Source organism: Leptonychotes weddellii, chromosome 12 (assembly GCF_054177405.1).
Source record: "Leptonychotes weddellii isolate Sample4059 chromosome 12, ASM5417740v2, whole genome shotgun sequence".
Lineage (NCBI taxonomy): Eukaryota > Metazoa > Chordata > Mammalia > Carnivora > Phocidae > Leptonychotes > Leptonychotes weddellii.
In genome coordinates, this window is record NC_138380.1 from 65873985 (window position 1) to 65891272 (window position 17288).

A 17288-nucleotide genomic window follows, 5' to 3' on the forward strand; every position below is an offset into this window, starting at 1 on the left:
GAACACCATATTTAAAGTGGCATCTCTCATGCAACAGTTATGGGACACATTATACATTTATTTGCTTATTATCTATCTTCCTCCATAGGAATACAGGTTCCAAGAGAACAAGGACTTTGTTTTTTGCACTGCTCTCCCCCCAGAAGAGGGAAGAATATTTAGCCCATAGTAACTACAAAATAAATATTTGTTGAAGAAATTAATAACTTAATGAAAAAGTGAATGATTTAATGAAAATATTATCATTTTCCATTCACAGAAAGTTTGTAGCACTATAATGTAAATGCAAGAATACTCAAGGTAAAAAATACTTTTTTCACCAAGTGAGCTAATTCAAGTTTCTACATAATGACCAGCTGGTATTCATTTTTTTTTTAAGATTTTATTTATTTATTTGACAGAGAGAGACACACACAGCGAGAGAGGGAACACAAGCAGGGGGAGTGGGAGAGGGAGAAGCAGGCTTCCCGCTGAGCAGGGAGCCCGACGCAGGGCTCGATCCCAGGACCCTGGGATCATGACCCGAGCCGAAGGCAGACGCCCAACGACTGAGCCACCCAGGCACCCCGACCAGCTGGTATTCAAATAGAAGTTTCTTTGCAAAAATTAATGGGATTAGCTATTCTATAGTCGGCTATCCTACTGTCCTTGTTTTTTCTCATGACAAATGACCCTACTACAGTTTGCTACCAAAATTTCTATTAGCTAATTAATTAGCAAAGAACTTTCTTTTTAAGAATGTCTATCTAATGTCTCCCTATATGAATCACTCCACTGTTATTTCTTCATCTTCACTTTCTCTGGATCTCTCTTTATCATTTTTTTTCCACATGGTCTTTTTCTTTTTTTCATAGAACCTTGACCTGGGAGGATCTTAAGATATAAACCTCTCTTTCAGGAGTGAGTTGCATTTCGTACACAAAATCTTAATAAAGGCAGAGCCAGGAGTGGAGGGGCTGAAAGTGTGCCTCCCTTGAGCCTACTCCCCACGTTCCCCCGAGACACTGAGGAGAATCGTAAATCTCCTTTGAAAACCATGGACAGTCTAAACTTTTCTAATTAAACCCAGATGTATTTTCTGTGTTGGCTCTTCAATTTCTTAGACAGGAAATCCTTCTCCTCCTCTGGTCTAAAAGCATTTAATGAGCAAACAGAGTGTGCCACATGTTATACAGGCCGAGTGAGAAGCACAGTGAGGGAACACAGAAAGGAGGGACTCCTAACCCCACCCACTAGCTAAACACACCTGAATTGATCTTGAGTTTTCCTGGAAGGAGTGATTTTGTCCCCCCTCCTTACTTATCCTTCACTTCCCCGCTCTTCACCCTTACACTGACTTTCGAGTCACTGCACTGATTCTCTCCTGTCTAGCTCCCTACCTCCGCCCCACCGCCCACAAACCACGAGCATCTGTAAGGTTTAGACAGCACTCCACTGCATTTTCCCCTCCACCTTTTCATTATTCAAGAACTACTGTGGTTTGGGACCCAACTTTGTCTGCTTTGGGTGAATGATCCCTTGAGCTTTGTCTTCCTCCTGACTCTGTTCTGTACGTCTTGTGGGCCTCCCCAGCTGGGGTCCCTGGCTGCCATATAAAGTCCAGTAACTTGAGCTGTCTTTTCCTTCCTCTCTGGGAGCACTCCTCTTCAATGTTCCCATTATTTTCAAGGCTCTCACGAATCACTTTGTTTCCCAAGGTTGACACTCTGAAGTTATTTTTGATTCCTTTCTCTTCTATATCCTTTATATCCAAGACATATCACAACAGTTTTGCAACATCTTTCTGATGTGACTTTCTGGAAGCTATTCAGATATAGCCCAGCTGACAGCACTTTTGAGGGGAGCAGGGACTGTGTCCTACCATGGCCTGTAGGCACAGTGCCTGGCACAGAACAGGTGCCTAATAATCCTTGCTGAAAGAATAACTGAAGGGGATAAAAAATATGTGATGCTTAGTGTAGGAAAAAACTGCAAGCAAATTACCTATGTATTAGTACATTTGGGCACATTTAGAAGATATTATAGTATAATTAAAATAATATTTTCAAGTATATATATTAATGGCTTGGAAATTGCTCCCAATTTAATGTGAAAATAAAGAGAAGCTGGATATAAAACCCATAAATTTATTATTAACCCAATTGTGGAAAGAAAATAGAAAAAAGCTTAATACTGGTTATCTCTGAATGATGATTTTTATTTATTTACATACTGCTTTTAAATTTTTCAAACTGCTTTATTTTATTTTATTTTATTTATTTATTTGAGAGAGAGAATGAGAGAGAGAGAGCATGAGAGGGGGGAGGGTCAGAGGGAGAAGCAGACTCCCCGCCGAGCAGGGAGCCCGATGCGGGACTCGATCCCGGGACTCCAGGATCATGACCCGAGCCGAAGGCAGTCACTTAACCAACTGAGCCCACCAAACTGCTTTATTTTTATAAACTTAACACTCTGAAAAAGATTGGCCACCATGTAAATAACTGTGCCTGAGAGCCTATTGATAAGGCTTGAAAGAAACATTTATGAATTAAAAGAGGTATTTATTCCAGGATGGGAGGTATTATAATTTATCTCCCTGACTTTGTTTTTCTAAAATTGACTTTAAGAATTATTTAATGGGGCACCTGGGTGCCTCAGTCAGTTAAGTGTCCGACTAGATTCTGGCTCAAGTCATGATCTCGGGGTCGTGAGATGGAGCCCCCAGTCAGGCTCCCAGCTGAGTGTGGAACCTGCTTAGGATTCTCCCCTTCCCTCTGCCCTTCAATCCCGCTCCGCCCCCCACCCTGCACTCATGCGCACTCTCTATCTTAAAAAAATAAACCAATTAGAAAATTACTATTTGATATTTTCAATATCCTTCAATCCAACATGTATTGCTTAGTTCTCTACAGTGTTCATGTATCTGAGTTTATCATCATATATTAATCATGTATTAATTTTGATAAAATGCCATTTTAACATTATTACTCTGGTTAAAAAATTATATTATCTCCTTATTACTTCATAGATAAAATAAGATAAAAAGTCCTCAGTCTATCAAAGTCCAGGCTCGAACACCTAGTCTCACCTTCCACCCGTGCAGGACAGACTCCTATTGTCCCCACTTCACTTCTGTACCATTGCCTGATGTCTCCATCTCCCCTATTCCACTTCAAGTCTTATACTCTCTTCAATGCTTGACAAAAATTTTCTTAGCAATTTTCTCTTTAAACACCCACAGCCTTTATGCATAATCCTATAATATCATGCATTTTTAGAATTAAAAAAGGTTAACACTGCAAGACAGTATTGAAATCATTTAGTTCAACTCCTCCCTCTACAGATGCCGAAACTGCACTCCAATTAGAAACGGGGACTTATTCAGGGAAACAGTAATTTAGGATTAGAACCCAATATTTAACTCTTTGAGTTCAGTATTTTAACTAGTACAGGATCTGCCACTGTTACTGGGTCTCCCTTCTGCTGACCAATTGCTCAGCAATTATTCGTGACTTTATTCTTAAAGGTATGTCTTGCCTGCCCACCTTGATTGTCATCAGTATCCCCAGGGCACACAATTCCCTTACATCTCCATTGTATCTAGTGCTGCTAAGTGAGTGCTGAAGAAGTATGCCAGAAATCACCTCAAGCAAATCCAGGAGTGGTACAGGGATACAATCTGTGATCCCAATATTCTATCTTAACAATGTGGCTCCTACATCCCATTGGATAGTAACGGCCATTAAAGATAATGACCACCAGCTTTCTCTTACTTTCCATATGGCTGTTCTGGCCAGTCATGAAACCTCAGGGTTATCATTCGAGCTAAGATCCTGGAAACAGAGCCAGGATAGGGAAACAAGGGCTGGAACTGAATCTGAAGACCACATTCCGACAGTTAGTCCTTGGCAAAACACAGAGGCTGAAGGAAGGATGTGACTCAAAAGCCAGGCTGAGTAATAGCTTTCAAAGTTGCAAGTGGCTCTTTTCACTCTCACACACATACACACACACTCACACACACACTCGTAAATTCTGAAGGACATATATATGAGGAAGAGGAACATTTTAACAACTGTATTAATCAAGTAATCAACAGGATAACAAACAACTGGTGGATGAAATTTCATTGCAAGCCCGAAGATCTAGAAAACAGGGAGAGGTGAGGTCCTCAGGGTTATCAACATTCAAAGGCAGGGAGAACAAGGACGGCCCCACAAGCTCATGCCAGCTCCTCTGTCATGGCCGCTGTACATTGGGCCACGAGCCACACAAACCCAGAAGCATCTGCCGAGGGTCTCAGGCGGCTTGCAAGCATTCTCTGCCATTTGTGCAGCTGTCATGAAGGGAGAGAGACCCATATTCCCAGGGTTCCACCAAGTGGATTTCTTTATCAATTCAGAACAATGTGATTAGAATACAAATTTTTTTTATTAGTTCTGATTTTGTCACTCTGAATATATATTTACCAGGATGAATACATCTCCTGCTTATTTTTGCAACTAACAGGTGAATAGCATACCTCATGCCACACTAAGAAAGAGGTAATGCTGGAGAAATGAATATAAATCACTCTTTTCACCTAATAGTGGAGTTATTGCGTAGACAAGTAGGTGCCCATTCACCTGGCGATTCCAAATGTCTTGAATATAATTTGTCAAACTTCCATCACTTTCCTTCCTTTCTTGCATATGAGTATCACAATTTCAAGGAAAATGATTTAGTGGCAAAATCTCAGATTGTAGCAGAGCCAGCTCACCTAATACACATCAACCCAGTTATTATGCTGCAGAAATAAGTTCAATGCGCTTATTAAAAATGTGAACTGCTCCTTTCCACCAAACGAGGGAAAGAGAAAAAAAAAAGAAAGAGAAAATCTTCGGAAGAAAAATATAAGGGCTTTACTGACTGGTCTTTGTTGCCTTTCCTATTTGTTGTAAAGACTCAGTGAGTGGGAGTTAATTATATTAGTTATCTTGGGTAACAAGCTATTAATTTTGTTCTTCAAAGTTATTAACCACCTTCCTATACACAGTTCACAGGCGAATGAATGAACTTAATCCCTGTATTATAATACAAAACAAACCAAATAATCCCATGTTTCATGACTTCTCAAAGTTGATTATCTCCTTGGCCAGATATACAACCGCCACTTTAGAAAAGGGTCTCTGGCAATTTACATGAGAAGCCTGTGAAAGGGGATTTAGTCACACTTTGATAGTAATTCTGATTCAGACCAGACATAAAAGGTCACCAAGGAAAAGCATTTTTTCCCAGTGATTTAACTATATTGGATTAGTACAATTTCTTCTTCCGGTGACCGCACAACTCCTGAGAGAGTCAGCTTGTCTGATGGGATATACTGCTTTTTGCCAATTTAAACAATTCGGTAGAGAAAATAAGTATTTAAGATGATAACATTTACTGTCTCAAGAAGTCTGTAGATTCCTCTCTTTGTGGTCATGTCTCATTCTTCACAGTGAAACATATTACTATTTAATTCTAACGCAGCAATTTTATATAGATAATGACCTTTATCTCCTAATTGCGAAGGGACATTTTACTTGTGAGAATCATTATGCACGTTAAAAAAAAAAAACAACAAACTACAGTAAATGAAGAAACTATTACCATCAATCACGATATTTATCTGCATTTAAGGAGCTCCATGCTCTAACAGGAGCAAACAGTGGTTTCATGTACCAATACTCCTATGGGAAATCTGCAGTGATTTATTTCTTTGATTTATTAAATGCCTAGTCGTAGCTCAAAGGTCTCTGAATACCCATAAAATTAGGAAATTATTGCCATAAAATTAAAAAAATAATAGGCAAATCTGCAAACAGGAAGCAATCCAACAAGATAGTACCTATTGGAGATCACTGCATTATAAAAATAATATGTAAAATGAAATCTTTGAACTACTGTTATAGCAATATACTATGCTTTTATGAAACCCATTTTTTGGTTCTATTGCTGTAGCATATATCTCATTTATATAGCCATTTCCTTTTCTTTTAAATTCATCTGGAAATAATGTACATATGAAGATATTTCTTCGTATATGATTCCCTTTTGAAGTTTTCTGATTTCAAATATAGTAAATTAGTGATGTTAGTATAAAAATCAGTAATTTAACAAGGTTATATAAGCATTATTAATAATTATCGCAGAGTGAACAGTTAGGTTGAAACTAAAGTTTAGGAAATTATTCTCAGAATACAATTAAGTGGTATTATTATTATAGTTGAGCTTCAAATAAATTAAAAGGCTAAATATTTGAAGATACGTTTTAGCATAAAAATCTATATGATGCAAACCACAGCCCATTAAAATTCCCTGTTCTGCTATTTTTTTTCAATGACATAAAAATAAACAAGTTTATTATATTTTTAAGAAAATAGTTCTGGAAAGTTATTTAAAATAATTGAATGAAAATAAAAGCTTAAGTAGAAAATAGGAAAAGAAAATATTTATAAAAACCGTACATTTATGCAAAGGACAATAAAATATTAATAAAGAAATATAATTTATTCTTAAATGGGAAAGCTCAATTTTATATATTTTCTTCCTAATATAATCTACAGGCTCAGTACAATCTCAATCAACTCAGTAAGAGGTTTTCTTAGGAACAGAGAGAAGGAAGTATTTCACGACTTCAGATGAAGGGATCAAAGTATAAGAACAGTCAATAAATTTATGAAAATTAAATGTTATTGAATTAAGGACTTTGAATTCTAATAATTATTTTTAACTAAGAGAATTAGTATGCAAAGGATGTATCTGGCAGCACTTAATAATAGTTAAAAACTGTAAACAAGCTATTAACATGGGGCTGATTAAGCAAATAACATCTCATCCATGCAATGAAACACTCCTTTGTCATTAAGAATGAGAAGTTTCTGGATTCATTTTTCAATGAAAGGTGTTAATAACATATTTTTAAGTGAAAAAAAAGTTATAAAAGGTATATAAAATATGATTCAATTTTTCTTAACGTGTACAGAAATGGAGGATATATGTAAAAACACTAAATGTGGTTTTCTCTGCTTACTAGGACAAAGGGTGATTTTTCAGCTTTTATCCTTTTTCTTTAAAGATTTTATTTATCTATTTGACAGGGAGAGACACAGCGAGAGAGGGAACACAAGCAGGGGGAGTGCGAGAGGAAGAAGCAGACTTCCCGTTGAGCAGGGAGCCTGATGCGGGGCTCGATCCCAGGACTCTGGGACCATGACCTGAGCCGAAGGCTGACGCTTAACAACTGAGCCACCCAGGTGCCCCAGCTTTTATCCTTTTTGACACTGGAAATTTTCTTTATAAAGATGCATTGTTTTTATAATCATAAGATATTATTTTAACATTCAGTGTGGGAATTTATGGGTAAAAAATAATTCAGTAAAATTAAAAGGAAAGTGGATACAGACAGCTTCTGGGAGAAGAAATCAATATGGCAACACCTGGAAGAAGTTGTCCACCTGCTATGATTTACAGGGGCACTTGGGGTACAGGATACAGCATGGAGGAATTACATGTGCTTTGATTCTCTAGTTCCATTGTCCACTTTCTGTAATCATTTTACTGCTAACGTCAAGGTGAACACAGTAGTGATGGAGTGTCTCAATTCATATCAGTACACCCTCCAGGGTCCTTATACTTAATATGAAAGCTATATTTTAATGCTGCATTTGCACACCTAAAATACATGCTTATAGGATAAGTTTATCTCTTGTTATGGTCCATACTAAAATTTGCCCCAGTGAATTCATATGGGAGTCTTATTAAAGAAGGGAAAAGTATGATAATGTGATTGACTGCTACAATGTATATAGTTTAAATCCTTTTACGAAAGACCTTAATTTGTCTAGCTCTGATTCCATGTTTTAAAAAATAGGTGTATGTGAATATTAGCTAATGTGGAAGTTCTACTGAATAAAAATATTCAGTATAAAATGACTTGATAAAAATAATAACTTGTGGGATATCAACTCTGTGCCAGGCATAGTTCTAAAAGCGTTTTATGTGTATTAAGTCAATTATTCCTCAAAATAGCCTATGAGATGGGTGCTGTTATTAGCTTTCATTTCTCCCAAGGGAAACTAAGGCTCAGATAATTAAGTCCCTTGTCCAAGGTGACAGTGCAGGTGATAAACCCAGATTGTGTGGCACCAGAACACATTTTATTTTCTCTTCGTGCAGATTTTTAAAAATTGAAATGCTTTTAATTTAGAATAGTTTTAGATTGATAGAAAAGTTATGAAAAACAGTACAGAGAATTCCTGCATACCCCTCACCAGTTTCCTCTTTAAATCTTAAATTAAATGGTATATTTGTCACAACTAACTGTACACTGATACTTACTAACCTGCACACTTTACTCGGATGTCACTGGTTTTCCCTAATGTCCTTTTTCTGTTCCAGGATTCCGTTCAGGATACCATATTACGTTGAGTTGTCACGCTCCCTAGCCTCCTCTGGGCTATGACAATTTCTCAGACTTTCCTTGTTTTTGATGACCCTGACAGTTTTGAGGAGTACTAAGCAGTATTGCGTAGAATGTCCCTCAAGTTTGTGGGATGTTTTTTTGTGATTAGACTAGGGTTAGAGTTTTTGAGAAGAAGACCACAGAGACAGTGGCACATTATAGCAAAGGTTCAGGCTACCAATGTGACTTATCTTTGATGAGGCTAGCCTTGAAGACCTGGCTGAGGTGGTTTGCCTGTTCTCCATTTTAAAGTTACCCTCCTTTTTCCAAGCTCTACTTGATGGAAAAAGTTACCAATCAAGGCCCACATTTAAGTGGGTGGAGATGGGAGGGAGTTAAGCTCCACCCACTTAAAGGGGCAGGGCCATCCACATAAATTGAAATTCTGCGAGATCCCTCATTTTTAACCCACTATTCTACATTACAGCAGACAGCCTATCATTTCCTACCATTCTGGCACATTATTTGTGTACAGTAGTTTAAAAACACAATTCTTAACTAATTTCCTGCTTTTTCAAAGGTGCAAAAAATACATCAGAATTAAATGTGACAACCAATAAATTTGTGTAAAATCATTTTCCACCAGCACTGTACAACTTGTCATGAAAGGATGAATTAGAAACCAATTTTTCTCAGAAGCACTCTGTAAAGAACTTACCAGAAATATTCGTTCCAGTTGATCCTGAATGTCTTTCATTCCTGGAAAAGCAGCAACCCCTTGGATCATTTCGACAAAGATGCAGCCGACTCCCCTAAAGAGAGAAGAAAAAAGAATTGTACAAAAGCTCCAATATTTCCTAGTAAATTAAATCTGGAATTAGGACGTCTACTCCTACAGAGGAAAAACAATGAATAAATGACATTCTTAGTGAGTACCAAGGGCTGTGCCACATATATCTAGACCCTACTTCTTTCCTTTCCCTCTCTGTCTAGTGCCCTGTAAGGTCTCTAATAGATACAGCTACACTGGGCTCAGAAAATGGTGGCAACCAATAAAATATAACACTTAGCAGCTCCACCTTACTTACAGGAAACAGTCAAGAAACTCTTTAGCCTGATATAGAAAGCCTCCAGTCTTTTTCAAATACCCCTATCCAACCCCATTTCATGAATTCTTAATATATTGTCCTCTCAAGCTGCCCAGGAGTTCTCAAACCTCTCTTTGCATCGAAATAATCTGGGGGGAACTTTTAAAAACTGTGAATAATCTGAACACAAACCCCAGAGATCCTATGTCAATCAGTCTAGGTTGGATCCCAGGTGTTGACCCAGGCTATTTGGTGATTCAGGGCAGCTACACTGAGGATCATTGAGCTGGACTGATCTGCCCATGGGCCAAGCATAAACCCATACAGCTTGACTCAAATTGCTTCACTACCTACAACTCCCTCCTTCTTCATTTATTTGCTCTTAACATATAAATCCAACCCAATTTCTATAACTTAATTTAAATGCCATTTCTTCCACAAAGCCTTCTTCTATGAGTATTCCAGCAGACATAATAGCTCCCTTTATGAGTGTATTTTATTAAGTTCTCATTCAATATATCAGCCACCTACTATGGTTAACTTCCCCTCCTAGCTCAGCAGGTCATGCTCACAGTCCTTGTCTAGCAAGGCAGTCCAGAAGATCAGGAGACTTGCTTCCCAGACCACAGTGGCCTGCACCTAACCCAGTAGGAACAACCAACCCATAGTATAGGCAGAGAGCCAATCAGATACTTCTGCTGGGACTTTAACGAACAATCACTTGGGAGAGGGTCCTGGAAAGAAACTAGCACATGTTGATGGGATAAGTCACATTAATGAAAGAGCACTAGGAAGGACAGTCTTTTTGCAGATGAAGTCCCCTGAACTGACCTGGTTTCCACCTTCCTAAGGCCTGAATATTCAGAAAATCCATTGCTTTTGCTAGCACTCTCTACCTTCTAGCAATTCTCCAGGATGTGTGTGTGTGTGTACACATATATATATATTAAACGGTTCTGTAAGTGTGTGTGTGTGTATATATATATATATTAAATGGTTCTACCTTGAATGGGTTTCTATTTCCTGAAAGCATTCTGATGAAATCATGAACATACTGGGATACTTCTTCAATTGCTGCACTCATATTCAACTTAGGGTGAGCAAAACCCTTGTGCCTTTAACTTATTTCAGATCCTTTAGAGGTTAAGGACAAGGGACTACATCTCTGTAACTGCCCCACTTGTTACACAGTTGTATATAAACCATGTATTGAATTAAAGAAGTAATGCATTTGCAGAAATCTCTTCTCTATTACAGCACATAATTTCTATCCAAATTAAATACCAAAAGTAAATAGAATCAAAATGACTAAAAACAAATAAATGCTACCTTATATATCATAAAAATAATTCCATTTAAATAACAAATCATTAACTTTAAAATCAGCGTTCTAGGCAGATTGGGTTTAACACAAGTCTTCACTTTAGATTTGAGACACAACATACATTTTGACAATCATTTTACTAGCATACTAAAAATGCAATGATATTCTTATAAATATTGGGGCTTCAGATGCCTGGTTAGGTTTAAGACTTCAATTTGTGTCCTTCCAAATTTTTATGCCAATAATTCTTTTCTAAGACTACTGACCTACATTTCTACTGTCTTTTTTTTAAAATTTTTTTTTCAAGATTTATTTATTTATTTTAGAAAGAGAGAACACAAGCAGGAGGGGTAGAGGGAGAATGAGAGAATCCCAAGCAGAATTCTGAGCTGAGCTGAGCAGAGCCCGACATGGGGCTCCATTTCATGACCCGAGATCAAGACCCAAGATCAGGTCCTGAGCTGAAACCAAGAGTCGCCGCCCAGGCGCCCCTCTACTGTCTTCTTATTTATGTTTACATAAAGTATCTTGGATCTTCAATAGCTACTGACACCTTCCTTCCAACATTCAGGGTATTCTCTCTATTCAGTGTCATTTGGCTTTCATCCTTCCCAGCACAGGCTGCAACTCTGAGTGTGCAGACCTTCAGCAGAAGCCACAGCTGCCCCCACTGGGTACCCAGCAAGCTGGCAGGTGAGGTAACCATTACACACACTTACAGAAATGCTGTTAGCACTACTTGTGCTTGGTCCAGATCACCTCCATAATACTTAGAACAATTAAAAGATAAATCTATGCTGCAATTTTACTCAGTTGGAGTACGATGACAGAGCATTTTCACAGGCTTTTATCTGCTCAGCCAGCTAAGGGACATGGACTTTCATTTCTTTTTTTTTTTTTTAAGATTTTTATTTATTTATTTGAGAGAGAGAATGAGATAGAGAGAGCATGAGAGGGGGGAGGGTCAGAGGGAGAAGCAGACTCCCTGCTGAGCAGGGAGCCCGATGTGGGACTCGATCCCAGGACTCCAGGATCATGACCTGGGCCGAAGGCAGTCGCCTAACCAACTGAGCCACCCAGGCGCCCCTGGACTTTCATTTCTAATGAATGTTTCTGATGACATCATTTTCCAAAGATGTGTGAGGATATACTAATAAAGCTGACAGAATTATACTTAAAGGATGTATAAAAGGCGACAGAATGCACAAGAAAATTATAAAGCAGAAGTGTCAAACATATCAACATATTACAGCCTAGCAGAATACTTTATGACTGGAGCTGCCTTATTGCCACACAGCAATAGAAGCCCTTCAATTTAATATGAAGGGACTATCGCCTACTCCACTTTCTTCCCCCTCGCTACCCTCTATTACCTTGCACTCCCTAGTGCTTGATGGATTAAGTTGCCCTGTGGCTTACTGAGAAAGAATTCAATCACTTAAGTTCTATACTTATGATATATAATCTTATTTCAGGAAATGCCTCCTTTAATTTGTAGCTTCTTTTGATAATTTGAATAATTATGTAATTATCACCCACACAGTCTAAATTTTTCAAGAATAAGAACTGGTCACAAAGCTTACAATTAAAGCTGTCACAGGATGCACTGTGTTCAAACTCTCACACACGATTAGTTACCTGGTAAGACAATGTACGAAACACCCACCCATGCCCATGTATCCTTCAGTTCTTCCAAACTCAAAACTGCCAAATTTATGCTGCAGATGTGTGATTTCTTCACCACAATTCAAAGTAAGATTTTAAGTAGAACTGATAATTCTTTTTTTTTAATATGTATGTATTTATTTTAGAGAGAGTGAGAGAGCAGGGTGTGGGTGTGGAGGGGTGAGAGGGAGACGGAGAGAGAGAATCCCAAGAGCTTAACCAGCTGAGCCACCCAGGTGCCCCAGAACTGATAATTCTTTGTAATTATGATTATGGAGGGACAACTTTTTAAGGGTGAAGGTCAAACAATTTGGGAGTTATTATTTTGAAAAAGTACACAAAATTGGGGCACCTGTGTGGTTCAGTCGGTTAAGTGGCTGACTCTTGATTTTGGCTCAGGTCATGATCTCAGGGTCCTGGGATCGAGCCCCGTGTCGGGCTCTGTGCTCAGCGGGGAGTCTGCTGGAGATTCTCTCTCTCTCTCCCTCTGCCCCTTCCCCCTGCTTGCGTGCACACTCTCCCTCTAAAATAAATAAATCTTTGAAAAAGTATACAAAATTATGAATAAAAATTGAGTACAAAAGTGAACTCAGAATGAGAAAATAAATCAAAAGAAATCACAAATTTTTAAAAGTTAACAAATAGGACAAATAATATTAAATTCAGAAAAATAATGTAACGTATTTATTAACTGACACACCTCCCTAATACTTTTCTTTCTACAATTCTGGCTGCATAATCTTTGATTACCTCTTCTATAAGAATTCTAGAATATTTTCTACAAAGAGAATACAGAGATAACAGTCGTTCCTCTAGCATAATGATGACTTTCTTTTCTGATAGTCTAGTAGAAAAGTTTTCTGTTCTTTCAGCTTCCCTTCTCCTGACTGCTATAGTCATGTAAACTTTTAGGACTGTCGTCAATTTGGGGAAAACTACCATGTTTCCTTCAAGTATGTCTGTGTACTATAAACACAGTAATTCTGAAACATTCTACACAATTCCCATGATAAATACCAAAGGAGCACAGGAGGACATGCACTTGCACTCCTGAAGTCTAACGAGACTAGGAAAGTGGAACGTGGTGCCTTACGGGGTGATGGCATGGGAGTGGGAATGGGGCATTCCAGACAGAGAAAACAGGACCCTATACATGAGGAATCTTGGGAGAGCCAAATGCTGTTATGGCTGTGCTTAGAAAGTGGAAGAGAGAGTTAAAAAAAGAACAGAAGTCCATACACTAAGCTAAGCCTTTTCTTCCTACACTAGGTCTCAGCTTTTTTCTGTATCCTAGGACTCAATGATGGATGAAGCTCACCAACTGGACATACAGGTGAAAAACCCAGATTACAGATCAGGAGATAAAATAGTCTCGAGGACAGAAGCAATTACAACCATTGGTTGTAAAGCCACCTCGTTCTTTCCCACTCATGGCAGCAAATGAATGAGACTTAGCAGTAGTATCAGCCCTCTCTCTACTTGGGGGAAAGACAAGGGGGCCACACACACAATAATATGCAGGGATCCACAAACTACAGACCAAATCCTGCCCAGAGCTTGTTTTTATAACCTATAAGCTAAGACTGGCTTTTACTGTTTTTTTTTTTTTTAAGGTTTTTTTATTTATTCATTTGAGACACAGAGATACAGAGAGAGAGAGAGCATGAGCAGGGAGAGAAGCGGTTGGGGGGGGGCGGGGAGAAGCAGGCTCCCCGCTGTGCAGGGTGCTCGATGCGGGGCTCGATCCCAGGCCCCTGGGATCGTGACCCAAGCCGAAGGCAGACGCTTAACCATCTGAGCCACCCAGGCGCCCCTGGCTTTTACTTTTTTAAATGTTGAAAACAAACGAAAGATGAATATTTGATGATATATGGACATTATATGAAATTCAAATTTCAGTGTTCATAAATAAGATTTTATTAGAGCCCAGCCGCACATTTATGTGTTGTCTATGCTGCTTTCTCATCCTCACAGCAGAGCTGAGTAACTGCTTACAGAGACCATATGCCCTGAAAAGCCTGAAATGTGTATGATCTGGTCCTTTACAGACAAAGTTTGCCAAACCCTGATCTATGTTACACTTCACTTGCATAAAAGCATACTTGTAAATAGAAGAAATCACCTTCATCAGTTATGGAGAGAAAATGAAAGAAACTACATAGTATGATGATTTGTTAATAAATCACTAATAGAAATGGGCCCTCAGAAATGATCTGGCTTTTCGCTATTTTCCTCAGCAGTTTCCCTGTGGTAGATATGCTTTAAAACTTGCCATGCATTTTGCCAAAAAACTAGTAGATTCTTAAAACTTGATTGAAGAAGGATATTTTAATCTTACGGTGTTTTTTCTATCATAAAGTGTTTTTATTTTATTTTTTTTTAATTTTTAAAGATTTTATTTATTTATTTGACACAGAGAGAGGGCACAAGAAGGGGGAGTGGCAGGCGGAGGGAAAAGCAGGCTCCCCCCTGAGCACGGAGCCCGATGCAGGGCTCGATCCCAGGACCCTGGGATCATGACCTGAGCCGAAGGCAGACGCTTAACGATTGAGCCACCCAGGCACCCCATCTTAAAGTATTTTTAACTGAGAAATAAACTGGGAGCAAACGTGTATGGTGACTTTTAATAACAGTGCTTATACAACCACTTCTCTAAGGATTTCTTCTCAAGATAGAGGGTTTGGTGAATTGATTTGAATAATGGATAGGGTGGAAGGAGAATTTACTTTTATGAACTTTTTTTCAGAAATTTTTGTTTTGTGTTTAGGCCAAAGTTTATTGCGTGGAAATACTACCTTTTATTTTTATAAATATTAGGAAATTTTACCTGATAAATGAAAATTAATATAATATATAATATATAATATAATATAATATATGAATATAAGCTTTCTGTGTTTGGAAAGGATTTCAAGTTATTTTCTTTCCATCTGCCCTCCCTCTATCCACATCTAAATCAGTGTCTCTGTGTTGATAAAAGGAGAAGAATTAGATTTTTAAAATTATAGCTTGAGCTTTTTTCTACCTTAAAACTAAGAATGGAGACCTGGGAGTGTGAAGTCCCCATATGCTTGCCAATTTCACATCACACCTCTACCCATGAGATTTCCTCTGTCCAGTCATGCTGCTCTGCTGTCTGTTCCTGAAACATGCCGTCCTCCTCCCCATTTCAGGATCTGCGCATGAGCTGCTGTTCCTTCTTCCCAGAATGCATTTCCCCTCACTCTGTGCATGGGTAAGTGCTTCTTGTTAGTCTGCAGTCAGCTTGAATGGCTCCTTTCAGAAATGTCCTTCCCAGCCACCATATGTAAGGTGGGTTTCCCCTTACTGCCCAGGCTCCATGTTTCACCCTCCATGCCCTAGTTTGTTTCCTTCCTCATATTCAAAGGATATTCACTTGTCTTTGTTTTTTGGGGCTGTGTTTCCTCTAGATGGAAGACCAAGATCAGGAACAAAGTAGTGTTCATCATCTTGTTCCCAGGGCAGAGCAGAGTGTCAGCACATAGTAAGAGCTCAAAAATATTTGGTGACTGAATGAATCAAAAGCAATGTAAGCCTCCCTCCCTCTCCCCCTACCACCAAGTAAGAGCTGAGCCGAGCAGCCTGTTTTCAAAAAGTAGAGTATGGAGGCAGGGATAGGAGATGGATGATAACTTTACAATGGAGAAAGCTGGCAAACAGGACCTTAACTATATGATCAAAGTTAACCTCACCAGTGCTAAGTCATGTTGATAGCATGTACCCTTGATGTGATGTGATGAGAAGGTCGACTTCACCTCTGTCATCTTCCTCCCTAAACATCAGATGAATCCAAACTGAGGGACAGCCTACAAAATGCCTGAGTGGTACTTCTCAAAACTGTCAAGGTCATGAAAAACAAAGAAAGTCTGAGAAACTATTATAACCCAGAGGAAACTACGAACACATGACAACTACATGTAGTGTGCTGTCCTGGACAGGATCCTAAAATACAAAAGAGAAATTAAGGAAAAACTAGTGAAGTCAAAATGAAGCTGTTTAGTTCACAGCAATGGAACATTGTGGGGGCCTTAGTTGAGACAAATGTACCATCTGTCCCCATATTGTAGTGTAAGATGTTAACAAACAGGGGAAGCCAGGTGAGGATGATACAGGAATTCTCTATTGTCTTTATAGTTTTTCTAAAAAATCGAAAACAATTCTAAAACTTAAAGTTTATTATTAAAAAAAATGAAGAAGGAGTGCATCTCCTTGGAACTGTATACAGAATTGGTCATTTTAAGTAGAGGAGCCATAGCATTCTGAGTTTTCACTACATGAGAGAAAAAGAACCTCTGTGCATTCTGATGAACTTTTCCTTGGAAGCAGCATGAACCACCTAGAACCGCGGGCTAGACCACCAGATGTCAGTTAAGGTTCGACCTGAAATAACTTGGGCAGCAAGCTTATCAGAGATGAATTTTTTAAAATTTTATTTTATTATGTTATCTTGATCACCATACATTACATCATTAGTTTTTGATGTAGTGTTCCATGATTCATTGTTTGCGTATAACACCCAGCGATCCATGCAAACGTGCCCTCTTTAATACCCAACACCAGGCTAACCCATACCCCCACCCCCCTCCCCTCTAGAACCCTCAGTTTGTTTCTCAGAGTCCATAGTCTCTCATGGTTCGTCTCCCTCTCCAAGTTCCCCCCCTTCATTTTTCCCTTCCCGCTATCTTCTTCTTTTTTTTTAACATATAATGTATTAGTTTCAGAGGTACAGGTCTGTGATTCATCAGTCTTACACAATTCACAGCACTCACCATAGCACATACCCTCC

At 38.7% G+C, this 17288-nt stretch overlaps 1 protein-coding gene across 7 annotated transcripts in view; it reads right to left on the reverse strand.

Moving 5' to 3' along the window:
- The window catches only part of CDK14 (cyclin dependent kinase 14), a 511224-nt gene that overhangs the window by 176544 nt on the left and 317392 nt on the right, over nucleotides 1-17288 (reverse strand). For all 7 annotated transcript variants that reach the window (XM_081800571.1, XM_081800565.1, XM_081800566.1 and 4 more), the window contains one exon: nucleotides 9123-9216. In XM_081800571.1, the coding sequence (XP_081656697.1) occupies nucleotides 9123-9216 (94 nt within the window). The remainder of the gene's footprint in view (nucleotides 1-9122; nucleotides 9217-17288) is intronic.